Source organism: Juglans regia, chromosome 1, assembly GCF_001411555.2.
Source record: "Juglans regia cultivar Chandler chromosome 1, Walnut 2.0, whole genome shotgun sequence".
Lineage (NCBI taxonomy): Eukaryota > Viridiplantae > Streptophyta > Magnoliopsida > Fagales > Juglandaceae > Juglans > Juglans regia.
The window spans coordinates 6,114,564-6,131,308 of record NC_049901.1 but is presented as its reverse complement, the minus strand read 5'-3'; the positions used below and the strand labels follow the sequence as shown (position 1 = coordinate 6,131,308).

At 39.6% G+C, this 16,745-nt stretch overlaps 1 protein-coding gene across 1 annotated transcript in view; it reads left to right on the top strand.

The window, feature by feature from the left end:
• LOC108988011 (nicastrin) overlaps window positions 1-16,745 on the top strand; it is a 30,018-nt gene that overhangs the window by 9,630 nt on the left and 3,643 nt on the right. The window contains exons 9-13 of the mRNA XM_018961092.2: window positions 5,045-5,177; window positions 5,291-5,362; window positions 6,217-6,336; window positions 8,247-8,318; window positions 10,239-10,379. Coding sequence (XP_018816637.1) covers window positions 5,045-5,177; window positions 5,291-5,362; window positions 6,217-6,336; window positions 8,247-8,318; window positions 10,239-10,379 — 538 coding nt within the window. The remainder of the gene's footprint in view (window positions 1-5,044; window positions 5,178-5,290; window positions 5,363-6,216; window positions 6,337-8,246; window positions 8,319-10,238; window positions 10,380-16,745) is intronic.

Genomic DNA, 16,745 nt, shown 5'->3' with positions numbered 1-16,745 from the left:
GTTAAAACACTCTTTATAAGAGTGAGTCTACCCCCTTTGATAAGTACACCCGTTTCCAACCAGCCATCATTTTCTCTATCTTCTCCACAACTCCATCCCAAATAGCTAGTGAGTCGACCCCCTTTCGATAAGTACACCCGTTTCCAACTAGCCAGCCTTTTCTCTACCTTCTCCACAACCCCATCCCAAATAGCTCTAGCCTTAAACATTGCTCCCAACGGAAGGCTCAAATATTTCATAGACAATGAAGACACCTTACAATCCAGTAGGCTCGCTAAGCTGTTGATATTGGGCATCACGCCCACCGCAACCATCTCGAACTTACCAAGGTTTACCTTGAACCCCGACACTGCTTCAAAGCATAATAATAATGCATGTAGAGTTTGGATCTGGCTATGGTCCGCTCCGCAAAAGAGTAGGGTATCATCTGCAAATAAGAGATGTGAGATGACAATAGAGCCACTAGTGCCATTACCCACCTGGAATCCGGATAGGAAACCTCCTCCAACAGTGGCCTTCACCATCCGGCCAAGTGTCTCCATAACTATAACAAACAAAAGAGGGGAGATAAATGATCTCCTTGCCTCAAGCCATTGAAACTGTAAAAAAAACCAGCAGGGGTGCTGTTAACTAGAATCGAGAAACGAGTAGTGGAGACACAACGCTGAATCCATGAGATCCACCTATCACCTAAACCACACACTCCCTAGCAAGTATAAAAGAAATTCCCAATTCACATGATCATAGGCCTTTTCCATGTCAAGTTTGCAAATGATGCCTTGAACTCCCTCTTGCAGTCTATGATCCAAATACTCATTTGCAATAAGAACTGAGTCAAGGATTTGTCTCCCACGAACAAATGCGTTTTGTGGCTTGGAGATAATTTGTTCCAACATTGGGCTTAGTCGATTAGCAAGAACCTTCGAGATGATCTTGTTACTCCACTAACCAGACTTCTAGGACGGAAATCCTCAATTATCGTAGCCCCATGTTTCATTGGAATAAGAGCAATGAACGTCGCATTGAGACATTTTTCAAACTTTTTAAAAGAGTGAAATTCATAGAAAACCTGCATAATATCACATTTCACAATGTCCCAACGTGTTTGAAAGAATCCCATCGAAAAACCATCTGGACCTGATGCTTTGTCCTTGGCCATACCGGTAATGACCTTATACATCTCATCTTCATCAAAAGGTCTCTCCAAATAGCTCGCACTCTGCGAATCAATTGCTTCAAATAACAAATTATTAAGCTTCGGCCTCCAACAAGCCGGTTCCATAAGGAGGTTCTCATAATACTGCACAATATGATTTTCTAATTCAGAGGGGGAAGAGAGCACTTGAGTACCTAAGTGAAGTGTTTTGATAGCATTGCTGAGCCGATGTGAATTAGCCACTTTATGGAAGAACTTCGTACATTTATCACCTTCTTTCAGCCAAAGGGCCCTGGATTTTTTTGTCTCCATGAAGTCTCCGACAATAGTACCCTCTCCAGATTAGTCACACAACCGTACTCTTCCTCAATAATACCTCCTCAAGGTGTCTCCCATCAATTCCCTTCCCTCTAACTCCTGCAGTTCCTTCAAAAAGGTAGTCTTCTGGTTGTTGATGTGACCAAAAATTCCAAGTTCCACTTCTTTAGGTCTTGCTTCAAAATCTTAAGCTTACTTGCAAGAATGAAACTGAGAGTGCCTGTAAATTGATATGAAGACCACTAATCACGCACCATCTCTACAAAACCATATTGCTAGCCACATATTCTCAAACTTGAAGTACTGGTGACCCCCATGAATACTTTCACAATATAGCAAAATAGGAAAGTGATCTGAGCTAACTCAGGGCAGCCGCTTTTGACATAACTCCGGATAATGGGCCTCCCACAAGGGAGAGACGAGGAATCTATCCAATCTCGACCAACCCCGGCAATTTGACCAAGTGAACTCACCCCTAACAGGGGGAAGATCCATGAGGTCCAAATAAAAAATGAACTTAGAGAACTCCTCCATAGCCACAAAATTACGATAGTTCCCTGCTCGCTCTTTGGGAAAACAAGTAATATTAAAATCCTCACCCATACACCACGGCACTTCCCATAAGGAATATAAACCTGCCAACTCCTCTCATAGCCTTATCCTATTTCTACCCACGTTTGGCCCATAAGTGCCTACAAATGCCCATTCCTACCCGTTTGCAATATTTTTAAAAAACGTAGCGACCGAGAATTCTCCAACGCGCTCCTCCACCACCTCTACTATTCTTTTATTCCACATCAACAATACACCACTTGAGGCTCCCGAAGAGGCCAAGTAAGACCAGCCCACATACGAACACCCCATAAGCTACGAACAATTCTTCTATTAATGACCCGCGTCTTAGTTTCTTGAAAACACACTACGTCAACCTTCCATATCCGCAATAACGATTTTATACGAAGGCGTTTATTGCGATCATCATGCGAGACAGAGTGCCCCTCCCCCTTCAATCTATCCCTTCCACCACTCCCTTCCTTCGCGTCATAATTAATAGAGCAAGTGAGTCTTTTAAGTTCCCTGTCTCGCTTTGTGGTTGACTTCAAACGACCATCTTCAATTGCTACAAGAAGGGCCCTAAACTGTTCTTCATAGCCTACACAAGAGACCCCGATACAAGCTTGTATCTCCTCCACCTTCTGAAACACTCACTCCGAAGTACACCTCCCTGGGTTAGGGCTGGGAGGGAGTGTGCATAGAGGGGTTAATGAAACACCCACCCCAACAAAGCACTCACTGTCACAAATGGCCAATTGTAAATTCGAGTCTGAATCTAAGTCTAGAGTGAATACCATCTAAGATCTATCACTAGAAATTGTTGTAATGTCGATGGAACCCTAGGGACCAACTCTGTCAAATACCCTTGTATTTTTTGATGGGATGAAGTCCTCTTGGACCTCTCGTGTGTTCTTAGCATTTCCACCCATCACCATCATCTCTTCCATGGGTAGAATGCATTTTGGGAGCCCTACTGACAGTGTGGTCGCTGGCAGTTTAGGCGACGAAGTTGTGACAATCGACACTCAACCACCTTGCACGAACTGTTCTGTGCAGTCGCCAGCATTTGAAAAGCACTGGTATCCCGACACGTACTAGAAGCTGCTGCTCCACGAAGCACTGCAGGTGCACACTCTTGTTGCCCAGCCCTAGTCGGTGGTCCTGCAGCCTTCGACGGAGCCCCCTGACCCTTCGTCGGCGGTGGTGGCAGGGCCCCACTCGACGATGATGGGGCTTCTGCGCTCGAGAGGCGCCTTCTCCAGACAGACCCCGTGCACTTGTTTACTGAAAAAAAAGAAGAGAGTATATGTGGTTTCGACCATATTGTTTCTACAGTTCAAATGGTTCATATTAGCCACTAGATGGAAAATCTTGTATTTTTTTCTTCCAATCTTTATGTAACAATACAATTAAAGCTCAAGCCGCATATGGGTTATACTCCAAAGGACTAGTTAATGTTACAATTCGAACTGATTTTTATTGGGAAAAAACCTATAAAAAAATGTTACAATCGGAACTCTTTGAAATCATTATAATGGGTAAGAACTTCTCCCTCCTAAGTAATGTGTGATTCCATTCACCACCTTCCTATACTTGATTCCGGGTATTACACTTTAGTTTCTATCTCCAACTCACCTCCTCCCGGAGAATAATTCTCTCTCCAAACCACTTGAAACCTCAGACCTTCTCAATTTCAGATACATTTCTTTCTTTTTCCTTTTGTTTGTTAACTGGATTAATGTATACTTCCTGTGTATAGGGTAACACCATCTTTTTCTATCAATAAAAATTTATCTTAATCATCAAAAAGAAAGTTTGTTCCGTGAGAACATCAAACCCTCGCAGCTCATCCATAAGGAGTGTTCATGCTTCCCAACATATCCAAACACTTGTTCTTCATATGGTTAAGAGGAAACGAATTTAAGACCTGTCTGGAATTTTGATAGTGTACCTTAATTCCCATCATCAAGGACTCGTTGGCGATGAGAACTAGGTCTATGTTTTGTCTCCCCCTTCATGAATGCATTTTGTTTTTCTGGCACTAGTTTTATACAATTAGCAAGGACTTCAGAGAAAATCTTACATAAACCAACCAGACTAATTGAGTGGAAGTCCTTGATCTTCATTGCCCTTGCAATGAAGGTAGCATTGAGGCTTTTTTCGAACTTCGAGAATAGCTCCTGAAAGATAGGATTTTGGCATAATGTGACTTATAAAAATAAAAGATATTGGCATAATGTTTGGTGTGGTAATCAGCCATTGAGAGCTTTTTTCCCAAGAGTTCTTTAGACTTTCTTGTGATAAGGAAGCATCTGTGGCAGATTCATGGCTCCTCTCCAACAACACTTGACAGTGAAATCTCTTGATTTTGTCTTTTGTTTCTCCCTCTACTTCTTTGTTGGGTGCTTTTGTAACGCCCCAGTTGAAGACCTAAATCACATGACCTGTACTACAAAATAACTAGTCAATGATACAATTGGAGCCCCATTGGAGCCTTATAAAAAGTTCATTCCCAAGCAATGTGGGATCTCTATCCTTATCATATGGGGTATCACAATCTCCCCCCTTCCCCCCCCTTAAATTTTCGACGTCCTTATCGGGCCAATCCATCGTAGGTGACACGGCTCAAGTCCTGCATTTCTGGTTGGGATAGACTTCAATACCATTTGTAACGCCTCAATTGAAGACCTAAACCACATGACCTATACTCCAAAATGACTAGTTAATGATACAATTGGAGCCCCATTGTAACAATATAAAGAGTTCATTCCCAAGCAATGTGGCATCTCATACACCATCTACTCTTATCATTATCATATGAGGTATCACAACTTTCTCTTTTATACACTATGTACTTGGGTTGCACCACTCCGCTCTTTTTGATAAAATTGTGTTATAAAAAACTTGAAAATAAAAAAGGGAACAACAAGTGAAGTGGATTTTTATATGTATCCTCTTTAATCTTTCTGTTTTGCCTTAAATTGTAATTTTTTGTTTCTCTTTTGTGAAGGGCAGTGTTTGGTCATCCCTTCCTCCAATTAATGTTTCTTCCTCTGATCAATCCAAGCCTATAATACTGACCATGGCATCAATGGATTCTGCTTCATTTTTCCGTGACAAAAGCCTTGGTGCAGACTCCCCTTTATCGGTGCGTTCATTACTTTTGGTGCATGTCCCAAGTTTGAGACTTATATAGAGTGTTGCTTGCTTAGCATGCCCTAGTTAAGTGCTTATAACTAACTGTGTTTGGATCACTTTTAGGGACTGATCTCACTGCTGGCAGCAATTGATGCACTTTCACATGTTGATGGTCTGGATGACCTAACTAAACAGGTGCGGTGGAAATAAGAATGCCTTCATAGTACTTCTATTTTCTTTTTGTGCTGAGCTTCTTTTTACTAGAACCTTTTGTTGATAAATGGACCATTTGTTCTTTTCATTTTTAGACCTTGTCTTTTGTGATTTTCTGAGTATTTCTCAGCTTGGAAGCCTACTCTAGTATCTCTCACCTCTTTAGCTTAGGCCTCATTTGTTTTTGGAGAGGAGATGAAATAAGTTGCGATTAAAGTTAAAAAGTTGAATAAAATATTGTTAGAATATATTTTTTAATATTATTTTTGTTTTGGGATTTGAAAAAGTTGATTTGTTTATTTTATTTTGTTTGGAGATTTGGAAAAGTTATAATGATGAGATAGGAGGTTTTCAAAGTTTTGAGTTTTAGTCTTGAAAGCAAACCAGGCCTTAGCCGAAGAGTTCTTTTCCCATCAGAATCATGGTTGATTGTAGCCTTTTTGGATCAAATTTCAGTGGTCTATTCTCATGGCCCAAAGGATCTGCAGGAATTTAAAAACATTCCATTTTTTTAAGTTTATTGTATATTTTTTTTGGGGTGGTGGGAGGGCAAGAATTAAAAGTAAATGTTCTTAGGTCAAGTCTGTTAGGCTTTCTTACATAAAAAAATAGATCAAAGACCAGACTCTACTATTTAAGAGGTTTTTTCTGCTAGATCGATTTTGTTAAGCATGCTTTTTCTCCCTAATTTTCATTGTATCAAACTAGTCAGTTCCATTCTTTTATATTTATATATGTTTTCTTATATCTTCAGTATACTTGTCTCTGATTTGTTTTACTGCTGGCATGCCTCAAAAAGTGCTTTGTTTGCTGACAGTTGCTTAATTCTGATTCAGCTTGTTTTTATATTTTTCACTGGAGAGTCCTGGGGTTACCTTGGTAGCAGGAGATTTCTATACGAACTTGATCTGCAGTCTGATGCTGTTAGTGGCCTAAATAACTCATTAATTGAGATGGTATTATTCTTCTCTTGGTAAAGTCGAGGTCTTAGAATGTAATATGGGAGTTCTTTTCTATATCTCACATAATTGTTTTACTCCAACCTTCTTGTTTACAAGCATAATTTTCCCTCCCTCACATATTGACTATTGTTGAATGATAAAGTGGTGTATTTATATACTTTGATGTGCTTATTTGTTTCATTTAGTTTAATTAAAGCATTGTGGAAGAGGAAAAATATCATGGCTAAATTGGCTACTATTCCTAATAAGTTGGGAAGAATAAGCTCAACAAAAGGTGAAAGATAATTATTGGATAGATCATCTCAAGGTCACAATTGGAGTCCCTTGGAATCTTTATAAATACCAACAATTTCTCCCTCCAAAGTAATGTGGAATCCCATTCACTACCGTCCTATACTTAATTCGGGGTATTACAAGGATTAAGTTAAGGGCTAGGAAAATTTTTGTTCTTTATATTTTCTCTAATTGGGTGCTTTCACCTCTATACTTCTTATATACTTGGTTGTGTCTACTTATAAAAAAAAAGCTTGGTTGTGCCTCTTTGTGGCTTAATTTAATAATTTTGACTTACTTAAAAAAGGGTTAAGACTAATTGTAGTAGGGTTCTAATAGACCTTTTCCCCCCTCTTCTTTTGGTGCTCTTCTAATAGATTCAAGAAAGAGTTTTTCTTGTTCTCTAGTCCTTATCTTCTCGATGCTGCTTCTGTTTTCAACATCTTCTATTTATAAAAACCTGTGTAGATATCATAAAAACCCACGATAATATTCAGAAAAGATAAACCTACTTCCTGAGGTTCTCCAACTATTTGATCTTTTGGAACAAAAAATTGTTTTCTAATATTTGTAGGCAAACACTTTGTCCGCAGTTTTTCTTGTCCATCGGAAACGAAAAACAGAAAACTTAGATAACTCACTGTTCGAATACTCAGGCTTCAAAGGAAACAAAGGGAAAGAAATCGCCATGCGAGTGTGTGTAATATTAAGCTTGTTTTCTTGTGATGCCTCTGTATGGTTTAGCCTCATCTGTTGCATCTTCTTTTGCTCTTTCATATCTTTTACACATTTTAGTATTGGAACCAGTATTTGTGCTTGGGGGATCTATTTTGTCTAATTGGAAATGGCTCCCCTTCTTTTTTTCCCCCTCAGGTGTTATTTAATGAAATTTTCACTTATCAAGGCATGGGAAGAAACTTAAAATTCTAGCTTCTTAAGATGATTCTATGGTGGTCATCATTAAGTTGAAGGAAAACATAAATGCATTGTTGCTCCTGCCTTGGAAAAGGTGAAAGGAATACGCTAGTCACATAACACCTCATCTTTCCTCCCCAACTCTAGCTGCATCCTGTTTTATTTCTCCCTTGGTCATCTGTTCTTAGAACTAATCAGACCTCCATATGCTCTCTCTCTCTCTCTCACCCCACCCAGAAAACAAAAAACAAAAACCAAAAACCAAAGAAAGATTTTCGGCCTATAAAGAACACTCTATAGAGTGAGAGATAATAATTTTCTACTGGACTTGAACAGAACAAATACAATCCGTATGTCTGGTTTCTGGAAACACTAAAAACACAAACACTGCTTAACTTTACTATTTAAAACCATAAACATAACCAAACATGTTTAATTTGTAAAAGAAGAGGGAAATCAGAAATGGAACAACTCTTATGTGTTCGGTTTCTTTTTTTCCCTTAAATGATCTTTTCATGTATTCAGCTTAAAAAAACATAAATAATACAAAATGAACCCCAAAAAGAGTGGGAGACGGAAGAAGTTTCCTGCTATGGATATTGTAGTCTTAAGTAAAAAAAGATAATGGCTGACTTGTTACTTATCAGGATTACTTGTTCTAATCTACAGATAAATTTATCAAGCTAACTTTTGGCTCATTGGACTATATTGGACAGGCCATAGAAATTGGATCTGTTGGGAAAGGCTTCAATCAAGGGGTTAAAAGGTTTTATACTCATACTGCAGAGGTGAGAACCCATTCTCAATTATATGTGAGATTAATGTGATAGTGACTATTCATCTACATGATTTGTGCAATTTCCCCCAAGCATCTTGCATTTGGTTTCTCAAATTTCTTATTGTGTTTCATTTATGTATCTTACCAGTCATAAGCACGCCAAAGAACCATCTGAAAGCTTCCTGTGTTGTCATAGTCACTGCTAGAATAATCTATCTGAGCATGAAAGTAGCATGCCGCTTGTGCCACTTTCTGCTTAAACCATGATCCCTCTAGTTGATGAATATAAGTCTATTCCTCAATTTCAGCTCGCAGAAAGTTGTCTTGGCACCAATTTTCTAGCTCTAAATTAAAATAAAGCGGCCATGACAAGAAACGCGCCAATGGTTTTGTTTCACAATGGGAGATTAGACTGAAACCTTTCCCTTTTCTCTAGTTATAGCACTTTGGAAGTTGTTGGAATTGCTGGAATTTTCAGTTTAATTACAAAAGATGGGAGTGTGAGCTAGGGTCTGTGTTTGTTTATAAAGTGGGGCTTTTAGGTTTCAGATTGATATTGTTTAAATACATTCTTTTAATAAGATCTTCAGACCCTTTATTGAAGATTTTTTTTTTTTTTTATCAGTAAATAAGAATTTTATTAAAATAGACCCTTTATTGAAGATTGAACCCTCAATTCTACAAGATTATGACTGAACCTCGGCCAATCAAATATCTTTCAAGTACTACATTTACTGCATCTTCGAATCTAATCAACATATATCGCTGTCCTGCGAAATCGGTTATAACTCAAATCAGCCTGTCATGTTTTCCCTAATCCTCTGATCTGTTTTCGGATGCATTAGCTACTATGTCTATTGGTATGCTGTATAAATACTTTCCCTTCATCTTTCACTTCTCTCTGTTAGAACAACGAGAACAGACAGGTTTGGTGTTGTGGTAAGAGCACTTCTCATTTTGGGTTTCCTTGCCTCAAAACCTGATGTGTCCTCGTTTTTCTGATTCTGAACCAATCCTGATTGTCGACACTTGGTACAATTTATTATTGAAAGAAGGGATTCAGAACTAGAAGCTTTCCACTTAATGAGAATTATTGGTAGAATTTTTCAGTGAAGGTTAAAAACAATAAAATCATATTGCACTCTTTAGAAGGCCACGGCTCATTTTTGGTCCCATTAGAGTGGGGTTCTGGATGGAGAGATCTGGATATTTGTCCTACTCCAGCATTTTTGCATCAAGTGGCTGCTCTCTCTCTCTCTCTCTCTCTTCTTTTTTTTTTTTTTGGGGGGGGGGGAGGAAAGGAAAATAAATACTTTTTGTAGGTCAGCAATTTTTCAAAAAAGAAAAAAAGAAAAGAAAAGTTGAATACACTTGCAATAGCTTGACTTTCCCTTTATTTTATTAATGTTGATTAGGAGAAAACTTTTAGAAGTCAATGGGATGGGGTTTCTCCTAGATTCTGGTCCTTATATTTGAAGATCAACTTAAAGTGATAATCGTTTTAAGTGGCACTGACCACTGTGAAAGACATTGACTTGACTTGCATTAACATTAGTTCATAATCAGAGTTGTCAAAATTTTTTCTCTTTTAAGTCCTAACAATTTATTGCTTTCTTTCTGTCTCTAAACGTATGAAAGCTTCCCCGAGCCCACCAATCTGGGTTACATGTCAATTTTGTTGCCTTATTTTGATTAGGGTATATTTAAGGAGCTCATAATTTGTGTCACACAAAAACTTTATGTCAGTTTGTACTGATATGGAATTGTTCACTTATAACAAAAACAAAAAAATCTGACAGTATTACCTCTTCCGCTGCATATTAGATGTTAGATGCATATGTATTTACAAGTTCCATGATTTCTTTTATTCCAAGTTCATCATTGTAGTCAGCTGCCTATATATCCTACACATTAAATGTTGTTGCTGTAGGTTTCATCTGCCACAAATGAGACATTGAAGGCCCTAAAGCATGCTCAAGATTCAATGAAATCTGAACACATAATCGTCTCGCCAGCAAATGCTTCAAATCCCGGGATACCTCCCTCGTCGTTGATGGCATTCCTGAGAAAGGTTTTGGACGGTACCCTTGAAATATTTGTTTTTCTTTTTTCCATCCACATCTTTATTGTTCTTTTTTTTATTTCTTGCATGGGGGATACAGTCACCTATGATATGAAGTGTCTGATTTTTGTTGAAAACAAAGGCCTTGTATCATATCAAATTGAAGGAGTGAGACTGCTCATTTTTCCACTCACAAACTGGTTCCTTTTTCCTTTAATAATAGTTTCTTGGAATACACTAAGATTTTCTTCCTAGAGAAAAACAATGACACAGAAAATGGAAACTTAATATATTTTAATTTTGAAGGTTGTGGATACAGTCGCCAAGTTTTTGAAAATTTTTTCTCTCCGTACAAGACCCATGAGTGAACAGTGAGCCGAGAGAAAAACCTAACCCACCTATCCCGCCGCCACCCCCCACCCCCCATCAACCGGCGAGTGACACCACACCGCCGTCACAGACAAGGCCGACGGGCCCCGGCGTCCTCGCTATAGGCCGTCTAGCATCGGTCCTCGCCGACAAACTGGCTCCTTCGATTTTCTTCATTGTCGGAAGTGTCAAATTGTCACCGTCATCTTCGACACCGCCACAGACCTGAACGACAGACCCAGGTGACTCAGTTGTGGGGCCTCCGACATTGGTCTTCTCCGGCGACTGGGAGTTTGCTGCTTTTCTGCTGTTTCGACGGATTGCTTTCGACAGATTGTTTTGACGGACTCCAGCGACCACATTGTGGGCCTCCAACATCGGTCATCCTCCTACGATTCTGTTTTCTCCATTAACTCAGGTTAGGGGCTTTTGTTCCTCTTTCGTGCATTCTTGACAGTGAAGACATGCAGCTTGGGATGCTCCTGCAACTAAAGTCGTAGGTTTAATTAATATGGGTCAGATGGTGCACTTTTGGGTGGAATCGAAGGCTTTCGAACTTTTGCTAGAAACATGGAGGTCTTCCTTTAAAATTGTGGATAGGAGTAGAAGGGTTTGGAGATTTGTAGTGATGGGTCGTAGTGGTATAGAATGACTGATGGCTACAATGGAAGCAGTATTACAGGCGGGGAGAAATTTGGATTTCACAAAACACTTGCGTGGAGGAAACAGAACATTCATGGCTCAACGATGTTCCAACGAGCATGGTAGGTTTCTAATGGTCACAGAATATGGTGGAGGAGGCCGGCAGAGTGTTGTAGTCATTCCCGAAGGGTATGAAGGTATGGGTTGGGAGAAATTTGCTATGAAATTACGCAGAGCTGCGGATATGTTTTTTGTTGATGGGTCAAAGAAGGAAAACCAAAAGAAAGAGAACATTAACTTGGAGGTAAATCATAAAGATCCAAGTACATCCACGGTGGCGAGGCGATCATATGCGGCAGCTCTGAAGACCGGTCATGCTTTAGGGGTTCATAGTGAGGGGATTGATGGAAGTGGTTTGCATATCATGCCACAAAACCAGCTTGTCGTGATGCATAATTCCTTAAAGGAGATGGAAACCCAACTTGTCGAATTGAAGGCAATGATAGCTTTTTTGTCTACGAAAATAGACCTACTTTTAGTTGGAGGCAATAGGGTTGTAAGGAACAAGACTAAGATAGGCCCGAATCCTTTAAACTCAGATAAAAGAAAATGGAAAATCGGATTTGACCCTATTCCTATACCCAGATCCAAAAGAGTATGGCGGATCAAAAGAAAGTCTGGGTTATTTGAAGTGGGTTCTACGTCGGGTATCGGCGTAGAGACATCTGCAATGGAATGTCATTCGCCATAATTGACTTCTGTACTCGAAGAGAATATGGTTCCCTCGTCGGAGTTGAAGGAAAATGGTGTTAGACCATTGGTGACGGGACCCATTGAAGTTGTGTATAAAGGGTCACCAGAGGTAAAGGGACTTGATGTCATACCATTGGAGAGAACCAATGGAGTTTCTGAGGATGTACCGGATTTGAATATGGATTTGGCATTGGTGCAGGTGGATACTGTGTCTGGGGACATTGTGGCTCCCCTGGTCTCTCTTCCTCCAATGGCAGATTGGATTCTGCCTAAAGTTAACGAGATTCAGCAATTCATGGGAATTTCACATGGAGGATGTACTTATCCAAAAAAAAAAAATTCACATGGAGGATGTGAAGACCAATTTAAAGAACTAATTACTACGATCGAGACAAGCCACGTGCTTGAAACCAAATCAAGTTTCAAGAAAAGCATGGAGTTACACATCGTCTTTTTTCGGGAATCAACTACGACGCTAAGGGTGGTAGCTCATCTAGAGGGAAGTCTAAAGGCAGGGCATTGTGAAACGGGGAAACAAGGGGTTGGAGTGGGGTTTTTGGGTAGAGTTTTAGTTCTACGGGAAGTAAGTGGTTGGGGTCGGGCTTGGTGTATTTTGGGTTGTTTTTCACAGGCTTTTTGGGTTATTGGGGGTTTTGTATTATGAGCAAGATGTTCTCTTGTATACATTTAGTGTACTTGGTTACTCATTTTGATATATATATAATATTTTTATCAAAAAATATATAATATTTTTACTTCTACTTATAAAAAAAAAATATATATATATAATATTTTTACTTCTAAAAAATAATAATAGTTTCTTGGAATAATTTATATATCAACGGGTCAGACAATACCAATTTACCCTGTATTGGCCATGTAGATGTTCCAATATTGAATTGCACATTGTGTTCAGAACCTTGCCATCCATGTTTCTTTGTTGTATGTAACTAAATACTAGCCAGTTTGACAGTTCATGTCCTACTTGTGAAGCCTCATTTCTAAGGGAGCCTCCTTTCCTGGATATAAAGAACCCTTTAACTTAGAAGGCTTCCTGGATATAAAGAAAGTGAAAGACTGGAATTGGCAGTATTGGCTAATCAAATGGGTAGTCTCATCCCGTTATGTACTATATTTCCTACGCCAGCTTTTAGATTAAACATCGGATTGGGTGTTAAAAAAGGTGGAGGAAGTTCAAGAGTGTGTGGGATATCATGTACCGGGTTTGAAGACCAGTTTAAGGCCCTTCTTATTGCGATAGAGGTTGAGAGATATATAGCCCTGAAATCAGCAGTGAAACAAGACAGGGAGTTGAAACATTTAAAAAGTTCTATTAATTACGATAACAAGGAGGGAAGTGTGGGAAGGGAGAGGTTGAAGGGGAGGGGGGCATGGTCTTCTAATGAAGCCTAAAATCCTTTCTTGGAATGTAAGGGGGATCAATGACGTGAATAAATGTCTTCGCATTAGATCCCTTCTCCGCAGCTAGAAAATTGATGTTGTTTGCCTTCAAGAGACTAAATTGAGTTGTATTGATAGAAATATAATTTGTAGTTTGTGGGGTTGCTCCTTTGTGGAGTGGTGTTATTTAGCTTTGTTGGGGGCTTCGGGAGGTGTGCTTGTGATGTGGGATAAGAGAGCGGTGGAGTTGGTAGAGGATTGTATCTGGTATTTTTAAGTGGCTGTAACTTTTAAGAATATTGAGGATGGGTGGAGGTGGGCTTTTGCGGGTGTGTATGAGCCCAATGTGGATAGAGATAAAAGTTTTTTGTGGGAGGAATTAGCGGGTATGTATTCCTAATGGGATTTACCTTGGGTTCTATGTGGAGATTTTAACATTATTCGGTTCCCTAGTGAGAGGGCGGGGGGGCATCTACGTCGACAGGAGCTATGGAAGACTTCTCGGAGCTGATATTTGATTTGAATACTGTGGATCTTCCTTTGGTAGGAGGGACCTATACTTGGTCCAACAGTCGAGGGTGGTCAAAGTTGGATAGATTTTTAGTTTCTTCTTCTTGGGAGACGCACTTTCCGGATCTATGTCAGAAAAGGTTGCCACGTGTATGTTCCGATCATTTCCCAATTTTGCTTGATTGTAGTGGCATTCATGGGGGTAGGCGCTCTTTCAAATTTGAGAATATGTGGCTGGAAGTTGAAGGATTTGTGGAGAAGGTAAGGGCTTGGTGGGCGATCATTAATTTAATGGTACCCCTAGCTTTATAGTGGCCTAGCTTTATAGTGGCGGGTAAACTTAAAGCCCTTAAGTCCGATCTAAAGAAGTGGAATGAGAAGTATTTAGACATACGGAAGTGCAGAAAAATAGTCTTTGGGATGAGTTGCATGCATTGGAGGAAGGGGAAGATAATGAGGAGTCTTTGTTAAGAAAGAATGTGATTGTGAACCAAATTGAGAAAGTTTTGTTGATTAAAGAAATATCTTGGAGGCAAAAATCGTGGGCGCTTTGGTTGAAGGAGGGGGATATATGTACTAAGTTCTTTCACAAGGTGGCTAATTCACAAGGCGCAATAATGCTATTGAAGTCCTCCATTCCAGCTCAAATGTGTTACATTTTCCTGAAGAGATCCAAGATCACATAGTGTAGTATTATGAAGATCTCCTTGCTGAAAAAGTAGAATGGCGCCCCAAACTTGATGGTTTAATTTTTGACTAGCTGGATTCGGGTGTAGCAAGTTGGTTGGAGAGGCCGTTTGATGAAGAGGAGGTGCATCTAGTGGTGAGAGGTATGTGCAATGATAAAGCCCCGGGCTCGGCTGGTTTTTCTATGGCTTTCTTTCAAGAGTGTTGGAATATACTGAAGGAGGAAGTGATGCAGATTTTCCATGATTTTCATTCTAGTCATAAGTTTAAGAAGTCACTAAACACTACTTTCATTGCTCTTATCTTGAAGATAGTTTGTGCCTACGAATTGAAAGACTTCCGGCCTATTAGTTTGGTAGGTGGGATCTATAAAATCATATCAAAGGTGTTAGCTAACCGTATGAGCTTGGTGATGGACAAACTCATTTTCAAACCCCAAAATGCTTTCGTTCGGGGCTGAAAAATTTTAGAGAAGGCATCCCGGGAGTCCTTTGCAAGCTAGACATGGAAAAAGCTTATGTCCATGTTTGTTGGGACTTTCTTTTTTATATGCTTAGAAGATGTGGCTTTTGGGATAGGTGATGTGAATGGGTTAAACATTGTGTTTCGACCGCTTGGTTTTCGGTTTTAGTCAATGGAAAATCATGTGGATTTTTTCAGATTTCAAGGGGTTTGAGACAATGGGATCTGCTATCCCCTTTTCTTTTTGTTATTGTAATGGAGGCATTGAGTCGCATGGTGGAGGTTGTAATAAGGGGGGGATTTCTTGCTGGTTTTTCGGTGGGCAACAATAGTAATGTGTTAGTTCCATTTCTCACTTATTATTCGTGGATGATACGTTCATTTTTTGTGATGCTGTTAGTGGCCAGATTCAAGCTCTAAGGGCTGTTTTGTTGTGCTTTGAAGTTGTTTCGGGACTCAAGGTGAACTTGGGAAAGTCGGAGTTGGTGCCGGTGGGGGAAACGAGGAATATTGCCTCTCTAACGGAGTTGTTGGGCTGTAAAATTGCCTCTTTTCCCATGAAATATCTTGGGCTTCCCTTGGGGGTGTCATTTAAAGCAAAGAGTATTTTAGATGGTGTGGTAGAGAAGATTGAGAAAAGATTTTCGGGTTGGAAACAGTTATATCTATCAAAAGGCGGGAGATTGACCCTTATCAAAAGCACCGTTTCCAATCTTTCCACTTACTATCTTTCTCTTTTTCCATTACCGGTGGGTGTGGCAAATCGGATTGAAAAATTGTTTAGAGTTTTCTTGTGGGGTGGCATGGGGGAGGAAATCAAATTTCATCTTATGAGTTGGCAAAGGGTGAGTTGTTTGATTGCAAATGGTGGTTTAGGGGTGTGAAATTTGTGCCTTTTTAATAAGGTATTATTAGGAAAGTGATTGTGGAGGTACCAAATGGAAGGTAACTCGTTGCGGTGGGAGGTTATTGATCAAAAGTATGGTAGTGCGTGGGGATGGTGTTCTAAGGAGGGTAGGGGGTCTTATGGCGTAAACCTATGGAGATTTATTGGAAAGGGGTGGAACACTTTTGAAAAACATCTTAAGTTTGAGGTGGGTGATGGAGCAAGAACCCGCTTTTGGTCCAATGTATGGAGTGGAGAGAGCCCTCTTTACACTGTTTTTCCGATTGTTTTCAAATTGGCTGGAAACTAGCAAGCTGCAATTTCAGAATTGCTGTGTCGTGCAAATGGACTAGGGTTGTAAATGAAATAGTCTGTTCAATAGCCCGCTTGGTACTCGCTCGGTTAAACTCAACTCGTGAAAAAAAAAAATAGATCGTTCGTGAAAGTAGATACCCGCTCGATTTGTAAATGACACATACCTGACAAAACTCAACTCTATTCGGTTAAGGCTCGTTAAGGCCTACTCGTTTATGCTCGAGTTGACTCGTTGAGTCGACTCAATTAAAACTCATTCATATATTGATAAATATATACATACACCTATGTATATATACATATATATGTATTAGTTAATAATATAAGCATACCACTTTTATAATTAAATA